A 22,106-nucleotide genomic window follows, 5' to 3' on the forward strand; every position below is an offset into this window, starting at 1 on the left:
AGGCTCAGCGGCCATGGCTCACGGGCCCAGCCGCTCCGCGGCATGTGGGATCTTCCCTGACCGGGGCACGAACCCGCGTCCCCTGCATCGGCAGGGGGACTCTCAACCACTGCGCCACCAGGGAAGCCCAGATATATTTTTACATAGCCATCAAGCAAGAAAAAAAAAGCTCTTGGGTTATGATTCTCATGTTATTAATGCACCATGGCATATCCTTTGGTGAATATCTGTTATAAAACAAAAGTTTTTTTAATATTAATTATCTTAGTTGTGTCTACACATATAAAAAATTGTGTATGTATAAGCATGCATACAAAGTGCAAACAGGAAAGTTTTCAAACTCTTACATACATGAGTTGTCTCAATATTCTTATAAACTATGTCTGATTATTAAGTTGTTTGTCAACCAAATGCAAGCCCTAGAAGGAACTCTCAGATTGTTCTTTCCTTTTTTTTGAATGTATTTACATAAAAAATATAAAGTGTAAGTATGTATAACTTTTTTTCTTTTTAAAAAATCTTTAAAAAAGATGCATCGTTGTTTACTGATGTCTTTTTTTGGCAGCTATTAAGACAACATGACAGATGGGATACTTAAACTTATTTTTATGATGGAGACATAGTTGTCAACAGTTCTAAGTATTAATTAAGGTATTAACACATATTAACATATAGTATTTGACTTTTGTTAACAAGATAATTCAAAATGATTTGATTTCCTTCCATATGCGTTAGGACTGACTCAAATTTGCTTAAAAAGAACTTTGTTAGGATACAGAATAGGAAGTGCAGACTAGTAGACAAACTACAAAATTATTTGATTCAGCAAATCAGTGACTTCATCATAGATCCGGTTTCTTTCTTTCTATGCCCTCCTCTTCACAAAATTGATGTCCAAGGGCTGAATTTCCTCCTTGAAATCAGTTGTAATCAATAAAATGCACAAGGAGAGAATGATCTGTTCCTGTAATCCTGGGCTGTGTCTTTCCCTTCAGCCTGATTAGTTCTACCCAAGACCAGTAACAGCTTATACGAATGGGGATCCACCCTTGCAGCTGAGGAGGGTGGAAGCATCAAGAAAATTGGTATTCTGTTGGAAAGGTGGAAGAGAAGAGTGGATGTGGGTAGGCAAAGACGTGTCCACTGTTTTCTCTTCATTAGCTCACGTTATTTCTTTTGAATAGGTCGTTTTTTCCTCTGTAATTTTAGATTACTTCTGAGGATGTTACTATCAGGAATGGTTCTTGATAATATGTGGTTCTGAAGATGTGCCACAAAAGATCTTACTTAGTTCAAGGTATTCCTTACACCAATGGATCATTGAAAAATTCAAATTCTAATATAATCACAATTTTTGTGGGTAGTATGCTTGAAAACTTGCTTTTAAAAAATTAAGATTGGGCTTCCCTGGTGGCGCAGTGGTTGAGAGTCCGCCTGCCGATGCAGGTGACACGGGTTCGTGCCCCGGTCCGGGAAGATCCCACATGCCGCGGAGCGGCTGGGCCGGTGAGCCATGGCCGCGGAGCCTGTGTTCCTCAATGGGAGAGGCCACAGCAGTGAGAGGCCCGTGTACCGCAAAAAAAAAAAAAAAAAAAAAAAAAAAATTAAGATTAATAAACCTGTTGAAAATTGTATTGAAAGGAAGAAATAAAATGTTCACCATTACAGTGATTTTTTTGGTTTTGGGGAAAAGGTTATAAATAGGACAGTGTTATAGTTCCTTCCTCTGCCTTTCAGCCCTGAGAAAGGTCTTGTATAACGTGGCTGTATTATGTTTCTTTGGTAAAGTTGATTGTTCAATTATTTATTGTTTTAATTTTTAAATAAGTTTCTTTATTGTGATTACATGGAAAATATTTAAGTATTAAGGCCACTGGGGGACTTCTCTGGCAGTGCAGTGGTTAAGACTCCACGCTGCCAATGCAGGGGACACGGGTTCGATCCCTGGTTGGAGAACTAAGATCCCGCATGCCACATGGTGTGGCCAAAAAAAAAAAAAGATCACTAGGGACATCCTTGATTTCACCACCCATTGATAACTATTGATAGTGTATTTCTTGTTTATTTTTTCTTAAATTTTTTCTTCCAGAATATTCTGATGAAGAGTATATACCTTTTAGACATTACTAACACAAAGAATGCATTGAAGCTGTTGTTGGATTTATGGAACATTTGTGGCTTTAATATAACCAAATATCTGGTTAATGTCTGGCTGTTCTACTGTTAAATGTTTAAAAGTACAGTAGTGTATGTTAATTGCACTTTAGTAATTTGCATGTATTTTTTTCTCTGTGTATATCTTTTTTTTTCCCCACATAGTTTAACTTCTGTAAGTAACCTGAGTGTATCAGGGCCCTTCCCTTTTTTGATCCCAAAGGGCAATATTTGCTAATTTTTGTTATAAAGTCAAAGAATTCAATCTTTAACACTTGGAATTGTCTTTGTGCTTTTGGGGTTATGGATTTCTTCACTGCTGCTGCTAAGCCAAGGTGATTCTGGGTTGTAGACCACCTAGAGGAGCCAATCCCCTTCCAGTTTTTTGTTGTGTAAAACTCTCACATTAGGATAAATTACACGTTTTTTCCTTGCCCATTCAGCCGTATCAGCCTTCCACTTACCAAATCCTTTGAACTGCAATACAGATAAACAACTTTATTTACTGAAGGATCAGGCAACGCTCAAGAATACTGCAGTGTAGGAGGAGTAAAGGCCAGTATTCTAGCTCTCAGGTGTTAAGTTCTTAAGTCTCCAAGAGGAGGCACATCTGGACTTAGTCCTTTGAAAGTAGGAGTGGCCTTTTTGGATACTATCTTACCTATCCATTGCACTCTCTATGCTCTCTTCCTCTGCCCATATTCCTTCAACAGATATCTATTTGTTGTTTGTATGCCCCTGTTCTAAGCACTGCTAATATTGTAATGAGTAAGACTGCCCTATGAGTTTACATTCTAGTGATAGGAAATAGGCAATAAACAAATTATGTAACAACTGTGATTAGTCTATGAAAAAAAACAAAACAGTGTAGGGGGATAGAGAATGATGGGGGAGAGGCTATCTTAAATAAAATCATCAAGGAAAGCCTCTTTAAAAACCTGACATTTGAGAAGAGAACTGAATGAGGTGAGGGAGTGTTTGAGAACAGCTGAGGAAAGAATGTTTCAGGCAGAAAGAGGTTCAGGATCCCTCAGATGGGTCCGAAATTTGTGTTGAGGAATAGCAAGAAGGCAAGTTGAGTGATCACAGGGAAGAGTGGCAAGAGATGAGGTCAGAGAGAAAGACACGGACAGATCATGCCCATATGCCAAATCACACAGTCTCTTCGAATCTTTCAGTCTGATGACATCATCCCTAACATGCTCTCCACAAGAAGTGGTATTTCTCCTTGAATCCTACTTGTATTTTGCACAATTGAACAATGCCTCTGGCCTCTGCAGGAGAGTCAGTGATGCTCAATAATGAGACTGCTCAATTATTTTCTTCTCTACCTGGTTTGGAGAGGTAGGAGAGCTAACCCAGTGAATTAAGGTAAAAGTGTTTGCTCAATTCTGTGCAACCTCTGTACTAATGAGACCAGTGATCAAGCTGGTTTCGTTTCCTAAGTAACCTGTGAAGTAATACAACTCAAGAAGAAAAGCATTTATTTTTCCCAGACATCTCACAGCCTTGATTATAGATGAGCAAAGTTTATGTGAAGCCACTAAACCACCTCTAATATTGTGCGGAGAAGCATCTACATCTTTCCTGCCTTGCTTCGAGCCTTGTAATTCAAGAATCAGTAGCTGTCAGTCATTGTTCCCTTTGTTACCCAGAAGGAGAGGGCTCTTTATCTGTGTGTCAGACCCACTGAATTGTTTTGATTACTATGTGCTGTCTAATTAAGTGGGGGAAGATTGCTAGTTCATCCCACCACACATATATTCTTCCATTTCCTGTCATCAATATATCTTAGTGTGATTGTTACAAAATAATTTTTTTATGGTGCTAAAATATATGTAATGTGAAATTTACCATTTTAGGTAGTATATAGCTCTGTGGCATTAAGTAAATTCTCAGTGTTGTGTAACCATCACTAACCCTCCATCTTCAGAACTTTTTCATCTTCCCCACTTGAAACTTTGTACACTGTTAAACACTTAACTCCCCATTCTCCCCTTCTCCCAGCCACTGGTAACCACCATTCTCCTTTCTGTCTCTATGAATTTGACTACTCGAGGAATCTCATGAAAGAGGAATTATACAATGTTTGCCCTTTTATGACTGGCTTATTTCACTTAGTATGATGTCTTCAAAGGTTTAACTATGTTGTCGAATGTGTCAAAATTTCATTCCTTTTTAGGGCTGAATAATATTCCATTGTATATATGTATGTGCCACACATTGTTTATCCATTTATCTCTTAGTGGATCCTTGGGTTGCTTCCACTTTCTGGCTGTTGTGAATAATGCTGCTATAAACATGGGTCATAGGATACATTTCTCTACTGACTAGTAATGTTGAGCATCTTCTCATGTGTTTACTGATCATTTGTATAGCTTCTTTGGAGAAATGTCTGTTTAAGTACTTTGCCCATTTTATAATCTGGCTGTTTGATTTTTTGTTGTTGAGCTGTTCTTTATACATTCTGGATATCAATCCCTTATCAGATATATGATTTGCAAATATTTTCTCCCAATCAGTGGTTTGCTTTTTCACCCAAGGAATGGTATCCTTTTTCAAAGGATAGTGTCCTTTGTTGCACAAAAGATTTTAATTTTGGTGAGGTCCAACTTACCTTTTTTTTTTTTCTCCTGTGCTTTTGGTGTTATATCCAGAAAATAATTTTTTAATGACCACATAATAATTTGTTGTATAGTGTATCATAATTTATTTAACCAGACTTCTACTGTGGACTTTTATTTTGAAAAATGTTTTTTTAAATGAAGATTGGATAAGAAAATACTTATAAAACCTGATGCATAATAAAGACTCAATACTTTACCTAAATTAATAATAACTTTTATTACTACTTTTATTATTACTACTTCTTTCTAATTCCTATCCTTGGTTGGAAAATTATATAACTTACGGACTGTAGAACATTCCAGAGATTGTTCTCAGATACTCTATTTCCTCAAAATGAATTGTAGACCTTGTTTTGGAATGAACTTCCTTCTTATTACAAAATACAAAGTCCTACAAGATTCTTCCAGAGAAGAGTTTCATTGAGAGATGTTTTAAGGAGAAAGTTAGCTAAAAAACTTGCCCAGCTTTTTTAAAATTTTATTTTAAAGAATTACCTAACATTAAAAAAACTTTAAGATATAATTTATAATTCACATAGTATAAAATTCACCCATTGAAAGTGTACAATTCAGTGATTTTTTTTTTTGGTAATCATGGTTGTGCAACTATCACCATAATCTAAGTTTAGAACGTTTTCATCAAACCAAATGAAACCTCATACCCATTAATAGTCACTCCCCAATCTGTACTCCCCCCAGCCCCTGGCAACCACTGATCTGTTTTCTGTGTCTTTAGATTTGCCTATTCTAGACATTTCATGTAAATGAAATCATGAAATATGTAGTCTTTTGTGGTTGGCTTCTTTTCGCTTAGCATGATGCTTTCAAGATTCACTCATGTCACAGCACATATCAGTACTGCATTCTTCTTTATGGCCAAGTAATATTCCATTGTATAGATATACCACATTTGTTTATCCCTTTATCAGTTGATGGATGTTTGAATTGTTTCTACTTTTTGGCTACTATGAATAGTGCTGCTGTGAACATTCATGTACAAATTTTTCTGTGAACATATATTTTCACACCTTTTGGGTGTGTATCTAGGAATGGAATTGCTAGGTCATACAGTAACTTTGTTTATTAATTGTCTAAAGAACCACCAGACTGTTCTCCAGATTGTCTATTCCATTTTACATTCCCATCAGCAATGTATGAAGGTTCTAATTTCTCCATATCCTCATTAACTCTTTTTAAAAAAAAATATTTGTTTATTTATTTGGTTGTGCCAGGTCTTTGTTGCAGCAGGCGGACTCCTTAGTTGCAGTTTACCGGCTCCTTAGTTGTGGCTTGCCAGCTCCTTAGTTGCAGCTCACGGGCTCCTTAGTTGCAGCATGTGAACTCTTAGTTGCAGCATGCATGTGGGATCTAGTTCCCTGACCAAGGATTGAACCCAGGCCCCCTGCATTGGGAGTACGGAGTCTTCACCACTGCACCACCAGGGAAGCCCCTCATTAACTCTTTTTATTTTATTATATGTCTTTTTGATTCTAGCTATCCTGGTGAATGTCAGATGGTATCTCACTGTGATTTTGGTTTGTATTTTCCTACTGACACTGACAGTGAGCATCTTTTCATGTGCTTATTGGCTGTTTGCATATCTTTGGAGAAAAGTCTTTTCAAATCCTTAGCTCATTTTAAAGTTGGGTTATATGTCTTTTCGTTATCGAGTTTGTAAGAGTTCTTCATATACTCTGGATGCAAGTACCTTACAGATGTATGATTTGTAAATATTTCTTCCTGTTTTGTTGTTTTCACTTTCCTGCTGATATCATTTGCAGTGCAAAGGTTTTTAATTTTGATGTCGTCCAATTTATCTATTTTTTCCTTTGCCTGTGTTTTTTTGCACATCTAAGAAAGATTTGTCGAATCCAAGGTCATATAGGTTAGTACCTATAATTCCTTCCAAGAGTTTTGTAGTTTTCTTACACTTAGGTCTGTGATCCTTTTTGAGTAAGTTTTGTGCAGGGTGTGAGCTAGGGATTAACGTTATTTATATGCATGTGGCTATCCAGTTTTCCTAGCACCATTTGTGGAAAAGACTGTTCTTTTCCCGTTGAATTGTCTAGATACCTTACTCCAACTTTCCTCCCCAAATTTTTACTTTGTTTTTGAGTTTTCAGACCTTTCAGCTTCCACCATGGTTCAGGCTCTCTCTTTAAATATTTCAGACTCTCAGTCTGTCACCTTCTCAGCTGTTTGTTATTTAAATTAAATAATTAGGTTTTTGCCACTGAAAGTGGGAAACATTTTAGTATGGTAGATGTTAATTTTAGAGTGTTAATAATAGCTGTCATTTATTGAGTGCTTTCTTTCTTGTGCTAAGTATTTTTAATACAGTTTTATACATTGTGGGGGAAAATGCCAGAGAGTTCAAAGAAATTTAATGAAATATCTGGGCAAGTGTTAATATAATTTCTGTTGCAGGTGCCCTCTTCCCTCCTTGTTGTTTGGGATTTAAGTGTAGCCCCATGATGACTGCTTGTTCTTTATACACTCAGACTAAAGTGAAGCCTACTCAAATATATCAAGTCTCCAGCCAGACTTCCTACTTGGGAGAGGTCTGGCAAAAAAAACCCACTGAGTTTTCTTTGCTGGGGCCTTCTCTTCTTCATGATTCCTAAATGTTGGAGTGCTCTGAGGCTTAGTTTTCAAACTTTTCTTCCTTTTAGGAAAAAGACAGTCCTCTTCCTTTTGCAAAATAAACTAATTATTATTCTTCATATATGCTGCTCATTTTCTTGATTCCATGCTTTGGCCCAAACTTTTCCTTCTGCCTCCAATATCATGTAACTTCACATTCCCTCTTCTCTGCATTTCTGAATTCTTTCTGTTCTTTAAGGCCGTTCCTAGATATCTGTCACTTTTCTTTGAAAATAATCTTGCTGCTGAAAATCATTTGTTCCCCTTCTTATAGTATGTTATTTGTGCTGTTCTTATGTCAGGGGTTGCCCCCTTTTATTATAAAGACATCTATTTCTTTTTTGAAATATAAAAAAGGCAAGATATAGAACATGAAATAAAAATATTAAGTAGTTATATTCATTTTATTTCTTTAAGCTCTTTGGGAAAAGAAGCTTTCTCTTTCATCTTGGTAATTCTTGATATTCTAACATTCAGTGGAGTGAATGAATGCATTTTTTTTTTAATTGGCTGTGTTGGGTCTTCGTTGCTGCTTGTGGGCTTTCTCTAGTTGCAGCAAGCGGGGGCTACTCTTCGTTGCGGTGCGCGGGCTTCTCATTGTGGTGGCTTCTCGTTGTGGAGCACAGGCTCTAGGTGCGCAGGCTTCAGTAGTTGTGGCTCACGGGCTCTAGAGTGCGGTCTCAGTAGTTGTGGCACACGGGCTTAGTTGCTTCACGGCATGTGGTATCTTCCCGGACCAGGGCTCGAACTCATGTCCCCTGCATTGGCAGGTGGATTCTTAACCACTGCGCCACCAGGGAAGCCCGAATGAATGCATTTTAAGAAAAAAATTCTTCGTGTGTGGGAGGGAGGGAAGAGGATAATGACATATTTACTGTTTGATTAGAGGAAAGTTTGGGTTTTAAAGTTGCATTTTATTATATATGTGTAGGAACAAGGAAGAAACATAGGAAAAGATAAGGTTTTATTAGTGGGATACTGAATTTTTAAAATATAATTTTCAGTATGCATTAAGACATATTTAAAATAATAAAAGTTGTTGCCTTTATGTAACTCTAGTTGTCTTTAGACTGATGTAATCTAGGAGTTGTGGCTGACTGAAATGTATGTATACTTTTGTTATGAAACATAGTGTTAGGAAATCTGATCAGCCTGAGGCAAAAGCTCCAGGCTTCTTTATGAAAGCTGTTAAATTAAATTGATTTTTAAAGAAAGAGAAGTTGTCTTATGTAAGCGGAGACTTAATTTGTTTAATCTTAACTTAGACTGGTTATTTGATTAAAATTTCAAGACTTCTTACCAGTATTGATTTTCTTAGCTGAGTATTGCTTGGTATTTTAAGAAAGATAATTCCAAGTAGCAGTCTTGAAGTATGAGAAATTCTTTTCACTGTTAAAATAGTGAAACATAATTAAGGTTTAGCATATTTAACCTCTTATTTGTTTATGAACAATAATATAATGCAAAAAGATAACTTTCCTTAAAATAAAACTCCTCTAAAGACCTTTACACTATCATTAGAATTCTAACAGGGCCTGGAGGTAGATTTTCTAAAGTAAGTCAGTGTTATTAATCCATGCTTATTATGTGCCAGCTGTTGTTTTGTTTTTTTTTGTTTTTTTTTTTTTTTTGCGATACGCGGGCCTCTCACCGCTGTGGCCTCTCCCGTTGTGGAGCACAGGCTCCAGAGTCGCAGCCCCAGCGGCCATGGCTCACGGGCCCAGCCGCTCCGCGGCACGTGGGATCCTCCCGGACCGGGGCACGAACCCGCATCCCCTGCTTCAGCAGGCCGTTGTGGAGCACAGGCTCCAGAGTCGCAGCCCCAGCGGCCATGGCTCACGGGCCCAGCCGCTCCGCGGCACGTGGGATCCTCCCGGACCGGGGCACGAACCCGCATCCCCTGCTTCAGCAGGCGGACTCTCAACCGCTGTGCCACCAGGGAAGCCCCGCCAGCTGTTGTTTTTAAGAGCTTTATGCATATTAACTCAATCTTCACAACAACTCTGTGAGGTAGATACTGTTATTCTTGCTACAAATGAGGAAAACTCAGGCACAGAGAGGTTAAGTAACTTGCTCAAAGTCACCCAGTTAATATAGACCATATTCAGGAATAAACCCCGATAGTCTGGTTACAGAATCCATACTCTCCTCCCTCCCTTTTTTATTTTTAGTTTGCTTATCAAAGTTATACATTAGCATAGGTTAAATAATATAATAGTTCTATAAGGTTTATAATGAAAAAATAACATGGTCTCATTTCCCCCTTCCCACAGGTAGGTACTTTTATTTGATAACTCAGTGATTATTACATGTCTCTAAATAACTTGCTTGTTTTGTTGCCTGATTTTTCACTTGTGGGCGTGATCTGTTGACTTCTGCTATTGAAAAATGATTATTTAGCTCCTTTCCCACCCCTCCCGCCCAGCATCTGTATCCTACCAGTCCTTTCATAGTTACTTCATAATTTTGATTAGATCAGTATTTGGTGTTTACATTAATTTCTTGTGTAAACATCCTCAGCTGAACCATGTTGTAAACTGTGCTTAGTTTTTCCTTTCCTGACATTTCATTTTCCTTGCGGATACAGTCGCCTTTTCCTTTGATCAAGTTTTTTATTTACTTGTCACTAATTCATGTCTTTGCCAGTTGTCTCAGTCATATACATCTTCTATCAGTTTCATGTTCCTGAAGAAATCCCTCCTGGAATCCTTTGACTAGGTCCAATTTGGACCTGTTTTTTGGCAGTCATATTAGGATCTTTGTTATCTTAGGTATTCCTTTTGCCTATTCCTGTGTTGGATCCCTTGTTGCTTGATTTTTTTGGTTTATTACCTTACCATGGTGGAGCTTACAGGAGTTATCCTCCAGTAACTTCTTGAGAAAGGTCATGGGAGGTAGATTTTTTTTGAGATCTTGCATGTCTGAAAAGAGTATAACTTTACATTGACTGCCTATAGAATTCTTGGTTGGAAATAACTTTTCCTCAGAATTTTGGTGGCATTGCTCTATTACCTTTTAGTTTCCAGTATTGTTATCGAAAAGCCTGATGCAATTCTGATTACCTGTTCTTTGTGTATGATCTGTTTTTACTGTCCAGAAAATATGCAGAGTCCTGTTTGTCAGCAATTTCTAAAGTTTCATAGACCCTTGTTATGAGTCTGTTTTCATTAGTTGTGCTGGATCCTTGATGGGCTCTTTAATTCTGGAAGTTCTTGTTTTCTTTCCTTGAAAAATTTCTCAGTTTGCTCTCTTCTCTTTTTGAATCTCCTTTTATTCAGCATTCCTCTGGACTGTTGTTCTACTTTTGTTATCCTTTCTCTTCTATTTTCTGTCTTTCCGCCCTTTGGTCCTATTTTTTGAATGATTTTCTCACTTTATTTTCCAGTCTTTCCCCCAAATTTTAAAATTTCTCCATATATTTTTAATTTACGTGAATTCTTTTAAAAAAATTTCTGAATGTTACTGTTTTGTGGTAGGCTGTTCCTGTTTCCTAGTTGGATTATCTTTTCTTATCTCTCTGGTATTAATGTTATATACTTAAAAATTTTCTTCTTCCAACTTGGTTTGTTTCCTTTCAGTTGCTTTTCTCCCCTACTTTTGTCCTTAGCTTTTATGTTCGAGCTGTCTTCAGATGTCCACTAATCTTTGGTTGACTTCTGTGTAAAGATAGGATACTGAAAACTAATTGGAAACGCTGAATCCATGAGTAGAGGTTATCTATATGAGCTTTTTGAGACAGTGTGGCTAGGCAGTTTAGCTAGGGTAACAATTGCTGTAACAACAATCCCCCCAGTGTTAGTGCCTTAACACAATAAAAGTTTATTTCTCACTCACATAAAGTATAGTATTGGTGTTTCTGATCAGCTAGAACCTTCTTTGTGGGCATTTATTTGTCATTCTTGAGATGGTGTTAACGGAACTTCTGCATCTAGTTAACATGGAAGATTGTGCAGGAATTTTTATGAGTGAGGCTTAGATGGTGTATTATTTTCTTTAATTTATTTTCTTTATTTATTTTTGGCTGCATTGGGTCTTTGTTTCTGCATGCGGGCTTTCTCTAGTTGCAGCGAGCAGGGGCTACTCTTTGTTGCGGTGCGCAGGCTTCTCATTGCGGTGGCTTCTCGTTGCAGAGCACAGGCTCTAGGCACGTGGACTTCAGTAGTTGTGGCATGTGGGCTCAGTAGTTGTGGCACATGGGCTTAGTTGCTCCGCAGCATGTGGGATCTTCCCAGACCAGGGCTTGAACCCGTGTCCCCTGCACTGGCAGGCGGATTCTTAACCACTGCGCCATCAGGGAAGCCCCTAGATGGTGTATTTTTTAAAAAATTTTTTAAATATTTTTAAAATTAAAAGAAGTTTTTTTTGAAGTATAGTTGATTTACAATGTTGTGCCAGTCTCTGCTGTACAGTGAAGTGACACAGTTAAACACATGTAGACATTCTTTTTCTTACATTCTTTTCCATTATGGTTTATCACAGGATATTGAATATAGTTCCCTGTGTTATACAGTAGGAGCTTGTTTATCCATTCTATATATAGTAGTTTACATCTGCTAATCCCAAACTCCCAGTACTTCCCTCCCCCACCCACCTCCTCCTTGGCAACCACAGGTCTGTTCTCTGTCTGTGAAACTGTTTCTGATTTGTAGATAGGTTCATTTGTGCCATACTTTAGATTCCACATATAAGTGATATCATATGGTGATATCATATTATTTGTCTTTCTCTTTCTGACTTCACTTAGTATGATAATCTCTAGTTGCATCCATGTTGCTGCAAATGGCATTATTTCATTCTTTTTATGGCTGAGTATTTTTCCATTGTGTATATGTACCACATCTTCTTTATCCATTCATCTGTCCATGGACATTTAGGTTGTTTCCATGTTTGGGCTGTTGTGAATAGTGCTGCTATAAACATACGGGTGGATGTATCTGTTTGAGTTATAGTTTTGTCCGGGTATATGTCCAGGAGTGGGATTGTTGGATCATATGGTAATTCTATTTTTAGTTTACTGAGGAACCTCCATACTGTTCTCCATAGTGGCTGCACCAGCTTATCAATACACTGGCACCAACACTATAGGAGGGTTCCTTTTTCTCCACACCCTCTCCAGCATTTGTTATTTGCAGACTTTTTAATGATGGCCATTCTGACTGGTGTGAGGTGGTACTTCACTATAGTTTTGATTTGCATTTAAAGAAGACATACAGATGACCAGTAGGTACATGGACAGTGTATTTTTAACAACTGGCTCACCTGGGAGGAAAGAACTCTATTTTGTAGTATTGGCTGCATGATGTAAGTACTCCATTATGGTCAGTTTCATGCTACCAGCATGATGTAGTGACATCATGTGACTGAATGCAGAAATGGGAAGAGATAACACACTGTTGGTTTTCAATTGTGCCAGCTCTGGTATACCACTGCAACTGCCTACCACATCACGTTGTCCAAAACTGAGTTGTATGGCTCCCTTAAATTCAAGGGAGAATGGAAAATATTCTTGAATTGTGTGCTTGGGAAGTAGAGTTTGGTGAACAGACAGCAGTTTCTGCCGAAGTGGGACCCTCCAGTGTCATTAACTTTAGATCTAGATACAGTTCCTGGAGAAGTTTGTTCCAGGCTTTAGCCTGGAGGGTGTCGAAGGCCTAACTGTAGGAATTCTGGGAACTAATTGAAGAAAAGGACTAGGGATTTCAACATCTGGCTTGTTGACATTTTCTTAACCCCCCTGTTTTCAGTACGGCCTGGTATTCACTTATACTGCTGCTCTAACAAATGACCACAAACTCAGTGACTTAAAAACAGCACAAATTTGCAGGCATACCTCATTTTATTGCACTTTACAGATACTGTATTTTTTTACAGATTGAAGATTTGTGGCAACCCTGCCTCAAGCCAAGTCTATTGGCGCCATTTTTTCTAACAGCATTTGCTCACTTGTGCCTCTATGTCATATTTTGGTAATTCTTGCAATATTTCAAAATTTTTCATTATTATTATCTTTGTGATAGTGATCTGTGATAGTGATCATTGATGTTACTGTTGTAATTGTTTTGGAATGCCACGAACCACACACACATAAGAGAGCAAACCAAATGTGTGTGTTCTGACTGCTCCAGTCACCAGCCAATCCTCTATCTCTCTCCCACTTCTTGGGCCTCCCTGTTCCCTGAGACACAGCAATATTGAAATTAGACCAGTTAATAATCTGACAGTGGCCTCTAAGTTCAAGTGAAAGGAGGAGTTGCATGTCTGTCACTTTAAATCAAGAGCAAGATATGATTAAGCTTAGTGAGGAAGGCATGTTGAAAGCTAAGGTAGGCTGAAAGCTTAGCCTCTTGCACCGGTTAGCCAAGCTGTGAATGCAAAGGAAAAGTTCTTGAGGAAATTAAAAGTGCTACTGCAGTGAGCACATGGATGATAAGAAAGTGAAACAGCCTTATTGCTGATGTGAAGAAAGTTTAGTAGTCTGAATAAAAGGTCAAACCAGCCATAACGTTCCCTTAAGCCAATGCCTAATCCAGAGCAAGGCGCTAACTCTTCAACTCTATATGAAGGCTGAGAGAGGTGAGGATGCTGCAGAAGAAAAGTTTGAAGCTAGCAGAGGTTTAAGGAAAGAAGCCGTCTCCATAACATGAAAGTGCAAGGTGAAGCAGCAAGTGCTGATGTAGAAACTACATTGCGTTATCCCAAAGATCTAACTAAGATAATGAACGAAGGTGACTGTACTAAACAACAGATTTTCAGTGTAGACAAAAGAGCCTTCTGTTGGAAGAAGATGCCATCTAGGACACGCCTGGCTTCAACGATTCAAAGGATAGGCTGACTCTTTTGTTGGGGGCCAATGTAGATGGTGGCTTTGTTGAAGCCAGTGCTCATTTACCATTCCAAAAATCCTAGGGCCCTTAAGAATTATGCTAATGTTATGCTAAAATTGTGCTACTCTCCTTGTGTTCTATAAATGGAACAACAAAGCCAGATGACAGCACGTCTATTTACAACATGGTCTACTGAATTTATTTTAAGCCCACTGTTAAGACCTACAGTTCAGAAGAAAAAGATTCCTTTCAAAATATTACTGCTCATTGACAATGCAGCTGGTTACCCAAGAGCTGTGATGGAGATGTACAGTGAGATTCATGTTATTTTCATGCTTGCTAATACAGTGTACATTCTGCAGCCCACAGATCAAGGAGTCATTTTGACTTTCAACTCTTCTTCTTTAAGAAATACATTTTGGGGGCTTCCCTGGTGGCGCAGTGGTTGCGCGTCCGCCTGCCGATGCAGGGGAACCGGGTTCGCGCCCCGGTCCGGGAGGATCCCACATGCCGCGGAGCGGCTGGGCCCGTGAGCCATGGCCGCTGAGCCTGCGCGTCCGGAGCCTGTGCTCCGCAACGGGAGAGGCCACGGCAGAGGGAGGCCCGCATACCACAAAAACAAAACAAAACAAAACAAAAAAAAAGAAATACATTTTGTAAGGCGATAGGTGCCATAGATGGTGATTCCTCTGATGGATCTGAGCAAAGTCAGTTGAAATCCTTCTGGGAAGGACTCACCATTGTAGATGCCAGTAAGAACATTATGATTCATGAGAAGAGATCATAATATCAACATTCACAGGAGTTTGGAAGAAGTTGATTCCAGCCTTCATGGATGACTTGCAGGGGAGGGATTGAAGACTTCATTGGAGGAAGTAACTGTAGCTGTGGTGGAAATAGCAAGAGAACTAGAAGAAGCAGAGCTTGAAGATGTGACTGAATTGCTGCAGTCTCATGATAAAAAACTTGAGTGGATGGGGAGTTGCTTCTTAAGGATGAGCAAAGAAGTGATTTCTTGAGATAGAATCTACTCCTGGTGAGGATTCTGCAAAGATTGTTGTTATGACAACAAAGGACTTAGAATAATTCATAAACTTAGTTGATAAAGTATTTGGCAGGGTTTGAGAGGACTGACTTCAATTTTGAAAGAAGTTCTCCTGTGGGTAAAATGCTATCAAGCAGCATTGCATGATTCCTTCTGTATGAAAGGAAGAGTCCATCAGCGAGGCAGACTTCACTGTTGTCATATTCTAAGAAATTGGCAGTCACCCCAACCTTCAGCAGCCACCACGCTGAGGAGTCAGCAGCCACTGAGGCAAGACCCTCCACCAGCAAAAAGATTATGATTCATGGAAAGCTCAGATGATAGTTAGCATTTTTTATCAATAAAGTATTTTTAAATTAAGGTATGTACATTTTTTTAGACATAATGCTGTTGCACACTTAGTAGACTACTGTATAGCTTAAACATAACATATACTCACTGGGAAACCAAAATATTCATGTGACTCCCTTTATTATAATATTTGCTTTATTGTGGTCTAGAACCAAACCTTCAATATCTCCAAGGTTTGCCTTTATATACATCACATTTTATTTTCTTTACCCATCCATGGACACTGATGGACACTTAGGTTGTTCCCATATATTGGCTATTGTGTATTATGCCCTAATGAACATGAGAGTGTTTTTATCTTTTCAAGTTAGTATTTTCATTTTCTTCAGGTAAAAACTTGGAAGTGGAATTGCTGGGTCATGTGGTAGTTCTGTTTTTAATTTTTTGAGGAACATCCATACTGGTTTTCATAGCAGCTGCACCAATTTACATTCCCACCAACATACACAAGTGTTCCATTTTCTCCACCTCCTCGCCAGTACTCATTATTTTTAGCATCTTTATAATAACCATTCTAATAGGTGTGAAGTGATACTTCATTGTGGTTTTAATTTGCCTTTCCCTGATGATTAGTGATGTTGAGCATCTTTTCATGTACCTTTTGGCCATCTGTATGTCTTCCTTGGAAAAATCTCTGTTTAGATTTTCTGTCCTAATTTTTTAAATTGGATTGCTTCTGTATTTTTGCTACTGAGTTGTATAAGTTCTTTATATATTTTGGATATTAACCTTTTATCAGGTATATAATTTGCAGATATTTTCTTCCATTCAGCAGGTTACCTATTTGTTGATGGTTTTCTTTGCTGTACAGAAACTTTTTAGTTTGATGTATTCCAGGTCTTATATTTTGCCAAGTCATTTTTCTATTGGGATGTTTATCTTTTTCTTACTGGCATTTAAGTGTTCTTTATGTATGCTAGCAACTATTCCTTTGTCAGTTTTTATGTATTGCAGATATGTTTGTCATGTTTGTAGCTCTCTTAATTATTTTTTTCTGATGTCATTTGAGCATTAGAAGTGCTTACTGGGCTTCCCTGGTGGCACAGTGGTTAAGAATCCTCCTGCCAATTCAGGGGACACGGGTTTGAGCCCTGGTCCGGGAAGATCCCACATGCAGTGGAGCAACTGAAGCCTGCACGCCTACCATGCTCCACAACAAGAGAAGCCACCGCAGTGAGAAGCCCATGCACCGCAACAAAGAGTAGCCCACACTCGCCGCAACTAGAGAAAAATCCACATGCAGCAACAAAGACCCAACGCAGCCAAAAATAAATAAATAAATAAATAAATAAATAAATAAATAAATAAAGTTTTTTTTAAAAGTGCTTACTTTTGATGTGATCAAATTTGGCAACCTTTTCCTTTATGGTTATTGTTATTTGTGTCTTATTTGAAAGTCCAACACTATTACAATGTTATAAAGATATTCTTCTGTATTATACTTTTAAATTTTTGTAGCTTTACCATTGACATTTATTTTTATTCAATCTGGGATTGATTTTTTGAGTATGTGAGAGCTAGAAGTTCATTGTATTAGAACAAAAAGAAAAATTTTTATCCTGGCACCATTTATGGAAATGCCCTTCCATCCTTGCTTATCTGCAGTGAGTATTCTGTTTTTGTTTGTTTTTGTTTGTTTTTGTTTTTGTTTTTTTTTTGTGGTATGCGGGCCTCCCTTTGCTGCAGCCTCTCCCGTTGCGGAGCACAGGCTCCGGACGCGCAGGCTCAGCGGCCATGGCTCACGGGCCCAGCCGCTCCGCGGCATGTGGGATCCTCCCAGACCGGGGCGCGAACCCGGTTCCCCTGCATCGGCAGGCAGACGCGCAACCACTGCGCCACCAGGGAAGCCCCGAGTATTCTGTTTTAAATTAAATAACTATATTTATATGTGGGTGTGTTTCTGGTTCCATCAGTCAATTTCCCTATTTCTGCACCAATATGTTGCCTTAATTACTGTGACTTTACAATAATTCTTAATCGGGTCAGCAGGTCCTCTTATAGTCCACTTGAGAGTGTCTTTTTATTCTAGTCCTCTGATTTCATATGTAAGTCATGAGAGGAGTCATATTTGGAGTCATAATCCGGTTTTCAAGTTCTCCCCCTACACCCTTGTTGGGATTTTGATTAGAATTGCCTTAAGTCTTTGGAGCATTTTGGGGAGATTGAGCATCTTTATAATATTGAATCATTCAATCTATAAGCATTGTACATTTTTTTATTTACTTAGGTATTCTTTAATTTTTTCAGTAAAGTTTTACATTTTCTCTTGCATTTTTTTTTGTTGTTTCCTTTATTCCTAGGCACTGCTTGGCTTTTGATGGTATCTTTTTAAAATTATATTTTACAACTCATGCTTGCAGAAGGTTAGAATGGCAGTAGAATTTTATATAATGTCTTTCTTTGTGTTCTTATTAAAACCTTTTACTAATTACAACACTTCTGTGTAAATTATGTTAGATTTTCTATGTGGAAAATCTTTTAATCTGTGACTGACAGTTTTGTTTCTTCCTTTGAAACTAATCCTTTGAAATTTGTTAATCATTTCCATGATTTTCTTTATAGTTTTATTTTTATCAACCCCAAATTTCTGTCACTACGTAATATTTAGTTTTGCCTGTTTTTGAATTTTATACTAATGGAATGATTACATATCATTCTGGTACTTACTTTTTTCCCCTGCTGTAGACTGAATTGTGTACCCCCCAAATCCACATGTTGAAGCCCTAACCCTCAATTTGATGGTGTTTGGGATTGGAACTTTGGGAGATAATTAGGTTTAGATGAGATTTTGAGGGTGGGGCCCTCATGATGTGATTGGTGCCCTTACCAGAAGAGATACCAGAGAACCTGTTCTTGCTGTTTTTCCTCATAAGGACATGTAAGGACACAGTGAGAAGGTGGTTGTCTTCCAGCCAAGAAGAGATCACTCACCAGAACCCAATTATGCTGGCACCTCAGTCTTGAACCTTTAGCCTCCAGAATTGTGAGAAAATAAATTTCTGTTAGGTAAACCATCAGTCTATGGTATTTTTTTAATGGCAACTTGAGCTGTGTTAACTCTTTTTTTCCACATTAAACTTTTAAGAATCATTCATATTGATGGGTATAATATACTGATTTAATTTTAACTGCTTATAGGATTCTATTTTATAAGCATACCACAGGGACTTCCCTGGTGGCACAGTGGTTAAGAATCCGCCCGCCAATGCAGGGGACATGGGTTCGAGCCCTGGTCTGGGAAGATCCCACATATCGTGGAGCAGCTAAGCCCATGCACCACAGCTACTGAGCCTGCACTCTAGAGCCCGCGAGCTACAACTATGGAAGCCCGCATGCCTAGAGCCCATGCTCCACAACAAGAGGAGCCACCACAGTGAGAAGCCCACACACCGCAACGCTCGCCGCAACTAGAGAAAGCCCACGCGCAGCAACGAAGACCCAATGCAGCCAAAAATAAATAAATAAATTTTTTTAAAAAAGCATACCATAATTTATATGTGGTTGGTGGACATTTGGGTTGTTTTCAGCTTTTTGTTGTTGTTCGTGGAGCAGCTAAGCCCATGCACCACAGCTACTGAGCCTGCACTCTAGAGCCCGCGAGCTACAACTATGGAAGCCCGCATGCCTAGAGCCCATGCTCCACAGCAAGAGGAGCCACCACAGTGAGAAGCCCACACACCGCAACGCTCGCCGCAACTAGAGAAAGCCCACGCGCAGCAACGAAGACCCAATGCAGCCAAAAATAAATAAATAAATAAATAAATTTTTTTTAAAAAGCATACCATAATTTATATGTGGTTGGTGGACATTTGGGTTGTTTTCAGCTTTTTGTTGTTGTTATGGTGCTTTTATGAACATTCTTCTATGTGCTTCTTGGTATACACGTTAAGAATTTATTATGTATATGTAGTTGGCCAATTTTCTATTGTTTTTGACCTTCAAAAACAATGGTTTCATATGGGTTGTCATTGTACCTAGGAGTGGAGTGCTGGATTGTAAAACTTTTTGCCCAAGTGGTTATACCACTTAACTTCCCACTGGCAGTATGAGTTTCTTTGATTCCACATCTTTGTCAACATTTGATAGTGTCATAACTTTACATTTTTGCTAATATGGTACAGGTGGAGTTATCTCATTGTTACTTTAACTTGTGTTTCACTTCATTACTAATGAGGTTTGCCATCTTTTTATTTGTTTATGGATCATGATATTTTCTTCCCTGTGAAATTCTTGTTCATGATTTTGCCCAGTTTTCTATTGCAGCGTTTGAGAAACTGACTCTTTTTTACTTGGATATGAATTGCTTGGTGAATTTAATAAATATTAATGAATCAATTCTTGGTTTTAGGCAGCACTTATATAAAAATTAGTAAGATGGATAGACTCTTACTTCAATTTGCATTTAGTTAAACTTACTTAATTGGAAGCTCCAAACTTCTGTACTTTCTTCCTTTAAAATATAGATTAGCTATGTGAATTGTTTATAGCTTCATCTCTTTATTTCAGTTTACTCATTTGTAAAACAACGGGCTTTGACTAGTTAATATCTAGTGTCCCTTTTGCTAGTGTCTGTAATTCATGTGTCTGATATTTTTCTTGTTGGTTTTTGAAGCTGAGAAATAAGTTTTATTGAAGTGGTAAACTATAAAGTGCTGATTTTTTGTTTTGTTTTTAATTTTAAAATGTTGGGTTTTTTTTCTTTTAAGGTATGATAGGTTAGTTCTCCAAGGACTGCACTCTTAGATGAATTTCCCAGACAGATACTACTATCTTTTATTTTTTTAATTCTTATAATGCTGTTAAACCTAGAAATTAGATCCTAACATATATGAATTATTCTTTCTCAGAGTGAAGATACACAACAGCAAATCATCAGGGAGACATTCCATTTGGTATCTAAGAGAGATGAAAATGTTTGTAATTTCCTAGAAGGAGGATTGTAAGTAAAGCATTTCATGGACATTTCTAATCTTTGACTATATGAGTAAAATATATACTGTTTAATCGTTTTATCTTAAAATTTCCTAATTTGATTAATTGGATTGGGGGAATTAATTGACATTTATGTTAACTATAAATCTAACTTAAATAATTTTTTGAAGATATTTAATCTTTTTCTTTTAAAAATTTATAAAGGCATCTTATATAAAGGTAATATATTCATATGGCAAAAATTCAAACATTACATAGAAGTATAAAATGTAGACCAAGTCTTCCTCCTCCAACTTTAGTCCTTCTTCCCAGTTTCTTGTGTATCCTTCTAGAAAATTAATTTTGCACTAACATATAAAAGTATAACCTTAAAAATTTTTATTTACGGGATCACACATGTATGCTGGTTTTCGTGTTGCTTGTTTGCACTTATATTTTGAAAAACTCTGCATATAAACCCATCTAAAGCAATCTCATTCTTTTTAATGACTACAGAGTACTCCTTAGGGTGAATGGACCTGTTTTCATAAGAATTTAGATAGCACCCTTTATTTTATATTATGATCAATTCTGACGTCTGCTTTTCAAATATATGTGTGTGTCTAGATAGACAGATTCGAATTCAGCTAAGACTTTTCTGTTTTTAAAATGAATAAATAAAAATTGCTTATGATTAGTTTGCCAACTATTATAAATAGTTTTAAATTAATGGGTTTCATGAAAATAATTTGTTCTCAAATAGTTTCATAAATATTCCTTTCCATGTTTATATGTTTAATTTCTTAACAAGATATTTCCTCAGTGACAATTCAAAAAGTAAACTTTAGCTGAACCTCATTATGAATAATCAGAGATTAGCCTGAGAAACCTACTTTTCTGTATTTTTAAGGTGTATGATGCATATTTTGAAAAATAGTTTTCATAATAGAGAATTCATTCTTACCTGACTATAAATTACTTTTTATCATTTAGAAAGTTTACTTGCATTTCTTGAAAGGTTAGATCATGCTGCTCTTAAATTTGCAAATACACACCTATGATTTGTACATTTTGCTGTTAACTCAAGGCCTCCAATTTAATAGTTGAGACAGATGTACTTGCTTTCTGTTTTTATATTTTAATTGTACTTTACTTATCTCTTAAACTGTAGTTGTGTTTGCCATTACCATCCTTTCCCTTTATCTCAGCTCCTTAATCTTCTAATCTTATAGGAAATTAATCAATCAGCACAGTGCAAGAAATTGATTGGTCTAACCAGGGCACTGTTTGAACTAGAAAGTGACTTGAGTTTGTAATTATTCTTTTCCAGCCTTACAAAAAGTAGAAAGCAAATATTGCATCAGAGACGAGCCTACACATCTGGTTTAGTCCTAGTTTTGTTACTAACAAGCTGGTTTTCTTGGTTAGGTCACGTAAATTCTTTGTACCTCAGTTTTCTCGTCTTATGTTAAATAAGATATTTGGACTAAGGATTTCTAAAATTCTGTAGCTTTTATATCGTGTATTGCATTCTATACAAGAATTTGAATC

At 37.5% G+C, this 22,106-nt stretch overlaps 1 protein-coding gene across 1 annotated transcript in view; it reads left to right on the forward strand.

Moving 5' to 3' along the window:
• AP3S1 (adaptor related protein complex 3 subunit sigma 1) overlaps positions 1-22,106 on the forward strand; it is a 70,450-nt gene that overhangs the window by 7,013 nt on the left and 41,331 nt on the right. The window contains 1 exon segment of the mRNA XM_024120724.3: positions 20,492-20,583. Coding sequence (XP_023976492.1) covers positions 20,492-20,583 — 92 coding nt within the window.

Source organism: Physeter macrocephalus, chromosome 8, assembly GCF_002837175.3.
Source record: "Physeter macrocephalus isolate SW-GA chromosome 8, ASM283717v5, whole genome shotgun sequence".
Lineage (NCBI taxonomy): Eukaryota > Metazoa > Chordata > Mammalia > Artiodactyla > Physeteridae > Physeter > Physeter macrocephalus.